This window comes from Spinacia oleracea, chromosome 3 (genome assembly GCF_020520425.1).
Source record: "Spinacia oleracea cultivar Varoflay chromosome 3, BTI_SOV_V1, whole genome shotgun sequence".
Lineage (NCBI taxonomy): Eukaryota > Viridiplantae > Streptophyta > Magnoliopsida > Caryophyllales > Amaranthaceae > Spinacia > Spinacia oleracea.
In genome coordinates, this window is record NC_079489.1 from 133,740,903 (window position 1) to 133,747,982 (window position 7,080).

Below are 7,080 nucleotides of genomic sequence, written 5' to 3' on the forward strand. Positions count from 1 at the left end.
CTATGACAAAAAAAAAAAAAAAAAAAAAAGTAATTTACCTTGTTACGTAAATAATAAATAATTTACGTAACATTTTCTATATCAAGGCCTTGTTCGATTTACTTTGTTTTCTATTTACAAGATTAATAACTAGTGTTTGGTGTCCGGGCAATACCCCGAGTTACTACTTTGAATCTCATATATGTGGTATGTATTTTGTAAAAAGTTTGGTGTTATTATATTATATGCTTGGATGTTCTAAGTTATATATATTTATTTGCAGTAAAGATCATATCTAATGGTTGGCTAAGATGGTAAGATATTAACTTTTCATTTGATAGATCTCATGTTCAAATCCTATAGTTATACGTGACACGAATACGTTATTAAAGACGTCTTTTAATATATTAGTATATAATGTTTATTTGGCATGATAAATGTCGTAGCTAGTGTACATTTGTATTTGATGAACTTAATGAATCTTTTCACTTTTATAGACTACATATATTTTCGTCAAATATATACTGAGCTGAAGAAGAATATCGAATTTTAATTATTCAAATTAAGTAGCAAGCAGGACATCGCCCGGGCCACACACTAGTTAATATATTAGATGGCGTTTCTAAGAAAATCTACCATGATGACGCTCTACTCCTTCAATTCGACACATGACACTCCATATCATCCACATACATTTCGACATATAGTTTAAATTAACAAGATTTAAACTCATGGACCTATGATTTGAACACTAATAGAGTAATAGCTTATCAACTAGGCATGTCATATAACATGATAAGGTGTGTTCTCTTCACATGTCATGTTATGCTATGTACATGACATCTTTTGCAAACGAAATATAATAAGTGATAATAAAATAATAAACAATTATTTTAATAAAAATAGGATTTAGTTAAGATTATTATTATAATTATAATTTTTATTTTTATTTTTTTACAAAAGGCATATTTATTGTTATCTATGACTCGTGACATCACCGGATCACAAAAACTAATTTGTAACTAAAATAAGTTTAAGAAGTTAAGATAAGTAAAAATCATACGAAGAGAACAAAACTTATCTACTCCTTCGGTTTACAAATAATCTTTATTATATTACTTTTTTGGTATAACGGCAAAATTCTTGACTGAAATTCCACCTATTTAACGATGTGATCACACTCTCGCTTCATATTCTATATCATGTGGTTCTTCTCATCTACATACTACTAACTAGTAACTATCATTCGATCAATTTTTTTTTTTTACTAATTTCTCTACTATCTACAAAATATTTGAGTATGCGTGTCAAACCTATTTTGGCAGATAATTTTATGAAAGAAGGGAGTAAAATGTCTAACCATCAACGAGCCAAAAACCTATGAAAAACTACGAGTTATATCAAACTATTAAAAGGTGAAACAAAAGAAGAGGGAGAAATAGAACTAGACTTCATCAAATGGTGGCCAGGTGTAACATTTTATTTCATTTGATGGGCTGGGAAAACAAGGGGCTATTTTTTATGCACAAAATCCGCTAATCCATGACAAAAACGACTAGATTTTTCAGACCTATTCATAACCAAAATTTCAATTTTGAGCTTATCAAAACCAATACAAGATGTAAAATTCTGCCCAAACCAAACAAATTTTAATTAGAATCCGTCTCCATATGATCAGATCTATATCTAACTAGTGCCATTCATCCAAAAAAAATGAAGTTGAAACGTGAAAAAGAGTTGCCTACCTCCTCCTCAAAATATAGTTTATACATCCGGGTGCACAATGCTTATTGTGCACCCTGTTTTGAAATGAATCTAAAGTTCAAATACAAATAACATATAGAAAATGTACATATAGTTCAAATTCAAAGAACATATAGTTCAAATATTTCACTTGTACATGTACATTGATTCTCAATGAATGTCCACCAGGATGCACAATAAAAACTGTGCAGCCCAGTGTATAATGTTAGCTAAATAAATAATTGGAACAACTTAGCTGAATAATACGTATGTACGAACTGAACACTTGTCGCGCCGTGGCCTAACCAATGCTCTAAAAAACAATTCCGCGCTACCTCCGATGCAGTAGATCATTTGCGGTATCCCTCCAGGGTTAATACGACACCAAGGTTTGTGTGCACTCACAAGCCTCGATTGGAGACCAGAATGTTTACCCAGAAAAACGAGAACAATGTTTGAGAATTAGAATTAAAAAAACCCACCACTGACCAAAATGAAAGACCCGGACCACAAAATCCACCCCACGCCCGCGAACCGCATTCGCCAAGTACCAAAGTACTGCACGCGTGTGTGTTGTGTGTCCACCCATGCCACTCACATGCTTTCTTAAACAAATGATTTCCTCAAGTCCCCAAATATAAACATTGAATGTGGTTTGTGTTTTTTCCATGTGGGACTTTCCATATTCTCACATTTTCCCATTTCTCACTCATTCTCTTTTGTATTCTCATTAGAATTTCCAACATATAATCCAAATTGCGCCTATTCTTCCGTACATTTAAAAGTTTTTATCTAATGGGGAGTTTGTAAAAACTAAAAACCAGTGGTAAAAAAAACCTTTAGGAAATACATTTAAAAAAAAAAAATTGAAGTAAGTAAGTCCCTTGTCTAGTCATTTCCTTTTCTACCTTTCAAAAAAATAAAATAAAAATATATAGTCATTTCCTTTCCTTTCCTCTTCTCCCCCCTCTTTCTCTCCTTTTTCCTAATTTCGATCATCTTTTCTTCCAGAATACGAAATCCCTAATTCAGCCTATTGGCAATGGAGCTGGTTTTTCCAGACACAAAAGCCAGCAGCTGCAGCTCCCTCCCAAACTGATGAACTAACCATTTGAAAGATTTCCTTTTCTATTTATTTATTCTTTTAATTTCAAAATTTTGCTGAAAAGCTCAAGTTGGGCAACATCAGTGCTTTTACAACCACCCTTTTTGGTTCTTAAAGAAAAGGCTTGCTGATCAATTCCCACTTTATTTGATTGATCACCCAGATCGTCTTTTGCAGATCTTTCGTAAAAAGCCCTCATGGGTAAACTAGCTTTCTCTCACCTCCGATCGATTTTCATTTTTTTTCTCTCTCCTAAACTAGCATCTTCTTCATTTCCACTCCCTACTTACTGTATATATTTTCCTTTTGAGTCAACGAATCTGTCTTCCATTATTAAGATTATTACTCTTGTTTTTATATGTTGATAATATTTTCCTATTGATCGTTTATTGTCAGGTGATATGGATTCAGGCTATAGTGGAAGTATGCAGTCTTCGAGCACGGACGGCGGCGGTACTGCTGCTGGTGGAAGTTGTTGCGGAGATGATCAAGAGTACGACTCACGCAGCGGATGCGGTGGTGGTGGTGCCGAGTCTATCTCGGCGTTTTTTAACCCCATGTCCAGCTTCAGCATCAACACGAACAACAACACCAGCAACAGCAACAACATGGGAGGTGTTGCTCCGCTACAACTTTACTCTTTCAGCAACGGATCATTGTCGTTTGCTCATCAAGTATCCAACTATTTCGATCATCCACAACCTACTAACTTTATAATTAACCATCATAACAGTGGTACCAATAATAATAATAATAATAATAATATTAATTATAATAACAATAATAATAATAATCAAGCCGACATGGTGTGGCCCAACAAATTTGCTGCAGTTAGACCATCTATATCAACCGATGAAGCCAATTGCACTGCTGAGGGTCGTCTTGGCTACAGCATCCCCAACAACAACAACAACCACAACCAGCAACAACAACAACAAAACACGCATCGGCAACATCCTACAGTTACACCCTTACCGTCCCCAGGCCCTCCTGCGCCCGTGTCGTCATCGAACCCGACTAGCACCCGACCGGGCCGAAATCCGAAGAAAAGGTCCAGGGTTTCAAGAAGGGCACCCACAACTGTGTTGACTACCGACACCAACAATTTTAGGCAAATGGTCCAGGAGTTTACCGGCATACCCGCGTCTCCGTTCAACGCCTTCTCACCACGAGCTCGATTCGATCTCTATGGTGGTTTGGGTGGACATTTTAGCTCAACAGTGCCAGCTCCACCAAGTTATCTTTTAAGGCCCTCTCCTCAAAAGATACCTCCTCTTTACCAACCACCATATTTAGCTAACTCTTCTCTTCCATCACACACTAACACTAGTATCAGTACTAGTGGTGCTTTGCTTGTTGATGGGGCTGGGTTAGCCGCGGCAGCGGCGGCGTCTGCTTCTTTAGCTAGCACTAGTATTAGCACCACCATTGCAACACCAACATGTACTACAACTTTCCATTTATGTGATCCTCAAGAGTTTCTTAGCACCAATCCTCAACTCACCTTTCAATCCCTCCTACAATCCTCTTCACCTGCGTTATTAGCTGATCAGCAAGATTCGAGCATGAGTCTAGGATGTACTACTGTCACTCCGCATCAGAGTAGTTGCTCTGTTAATCCTGCAGGTGGAAACTGCAGCTACCGTGGTGGTAGTAGTACATTTGCTGCTCCTGCTGCTGTTGTTGCTGCTGTCAGTGGCGGCGCCGCCGATAATAATGGAGTTACCAGAAAGGGTGAAGGTATGGTAGAGTCATGGATTTGTTCATCTGATTAATTAGCTTTAGTGATGTTTTGTGTATTACATTATTATTTACTCCGTATATTTGTAACAAATTGTGTGGAAAAAAAACGATTATTAACTAGTACTAGTACTAGTACTAATTGGGATGGGATGATAGTTTTTTAGCGAGCTAGCATTGTATGGAAACTTTTAACCATTCAGAATCTCAACATTATCATTTGTGTATACGTCGTATATATATACTTACTGCTCATATACATAATTACATTTGGGATTTCTCATTAATTCTTTTACTACTCCCTCCGTCCTGGAATACTTGACATGTTTTCTTTATCGGGCCGTCCCTTAATACTTGACCTGTTTCTAAAAATGGAAATATTCTAACAATATTATATTATTTCTCACTACACCCCTATTAACCCACCTACCCCCTACTCCATATAAAAAATAATTAAAAATTCAACCCCTACTCTCCCCCAACCCCACCTCTTAACCCACCTCCCACTAACTACATTAAAATAATACTCCACTATCAACTACTACCTACTAAATTAAATAAGTCAATTTAAGTCCCTTAAACTCTGTGTCGGTCAAATCGGGTCGAGTATTCCGGGATGGATGGAGTATATGATGATTATATACTGATACACATATCTGTTTCCATTTTTGTCTGGCAAATAGCTACTCTAAACACACATCTAATCTGCTGAAATTTGTACTTTTTTTGTTGTTAGCATCTGGTTCACCCTTACGGCTGATCCGGATTCGGGGTGAATTTTTGGTGGATAGGTTTCAGTCCCTCTCAATTGTTGTTGCGGGGATCAAACACGGGGTCCTCCCTACTAAGTTCAGCCCCAATCACCACTGAACCAACAGCCAATTGGTGTTGATTGTACTCTTAATTGTTTTTAAAAGTTGTTGGAATCCTACGATTTTTTTTTCATACTTCCTCCGTTTAGAAATACTCCCAACGTTTGGTTTTTTATACACTATTCATATATTCTACTTTGACTATTGTTAGTGATTTATATGTCAAATAAAACATAGTCATGGTGGTTCTTGTTAGATTTGTCTCAATGCTTAGTTTCAAAATACAATTTTTTATGATTTTTTCTTGAAGATAATTTAAAATATTAAAGATCAAAATTGAGCATTGGCATGCGTAAGTGACCAACATTACGAGTAATTCCAAACAGATGAAGTAAAAAGGTCCCGTTTAGTTCACATTATTTCTCCTAATCTGAACTGATCTAAACTGATATGAACTTATTTTTTATGATCTGAACTTAAATTTTCTAATCTGATCTAAACTGATCTGATCTAATTTTTCATAATTAATAAATAACAAAAACTACATTTATTAATATTAAATAATTTACATGTAAAATAAATTTTACTCAAATTTATATTGTTGTTATAATTACAAAATTATTTATTTAACTTTAGTTATTATATAGTTATTCCATATATTAGATAGAACTGGACATGGTCTGGATAGATAGGTTCTAATTTGGACACGATCTGGAAAAAATCGGTTATGAGTTGAACATGATCTGGACATACCGATTTCGATATGGACATAATTGTTTTGACTTGGACATTATTTTGATACACCGGTTTTGATTTGAACGCATGGTTATGATCTGGATCGACAGTTTAGATCTGGACATGATTTGTACATATAGGTTCTGATATGGGCATAATCTGTACAGATCGATTCTAATCTGGACATGAGCTGTATAGATTGGTTTTGTTCCGGACATGATCTGCACATGCTAGATTTGATCTGGACATAATGGTTCTAATCTGGACGTGATGGTTCTGATCTGGACATGATCTGCACATATCAATCATACCGGTTATGAGCATATATCAGCTCAAATCTAGACATGATCAATCGGTTCTAATCTGGATATATCTGTACCGATCAGTTCTGATATGGACATATCGATTTTGATCTGAAAATGATATGTACCAATCAGTTCTGGTCTGCACATATCGGTTCTGATCTAGACATGATTAGGGATGGCAATGGATCGGATTCTGGTTGGATGTATTAAACTCCAAATCCAATCCAGTTAAAATTCGGAATCTAAAATTGCATCCATATCCATATCCATATCCATTTAAAATTCGGACTCCAAACTTGCATCCATATCCATATCCAAATCCATATAAAATTTGGACTCCAAAATTGCATCCATATAATATCCAAATTCGAATCCATATCCATATCCATATCCAAATCCGAATCATGCGTTAACTTTACTTACATAGAACTTATATTTCTTATTTTAAAATAAATTAGAAATCATATTTCTCATTTACCGAAATCTAATGAGTTTCTAATAAATTAATAAATTACAAATGTATGCGCTTTAATTAAATATATTATATTAAATTGGGAACTTCCTTTTAAAAAAAAAGTTATGTACGAAAAATAATACACTTTGAAATAATTTTGAGCCGGATTTGGACTCGGATTCGGACTCAGGTCGGAGTCGGGTCAGA

The 7,080-nt window shown here is 35.4% G+C and overlaps 1 protein-coding gene across 1 annotated transcript; it reads left to right on the forward strand.

The window, feature by feature from the left end:
- The first annotated feature begins 2,640 nt into the window (after nt 1–2,640).
- Nucleotides 2,641–4,794, forward strand: LOC110777694 (uncharacterized). The gene is made up of 2 exons (XM_021982284.2): nt 2,641–3,028; nt 3,224–4,794. The coding sequence occupies exons 1-2, from the start codon at nt 3,025–3,027 to the stop codon at nt 4,600–4,602; spliced, it is 1,383 nt and encodes a 460-aa protein (XP_021837976.2). The 5' UTR covers nt 2,641–3,024; the 3' UTR covers nt 4,603–4,794.
- The last annotated feature ends 2,286 nt before the right edge of the window (nt 4,795–7,080 follow it).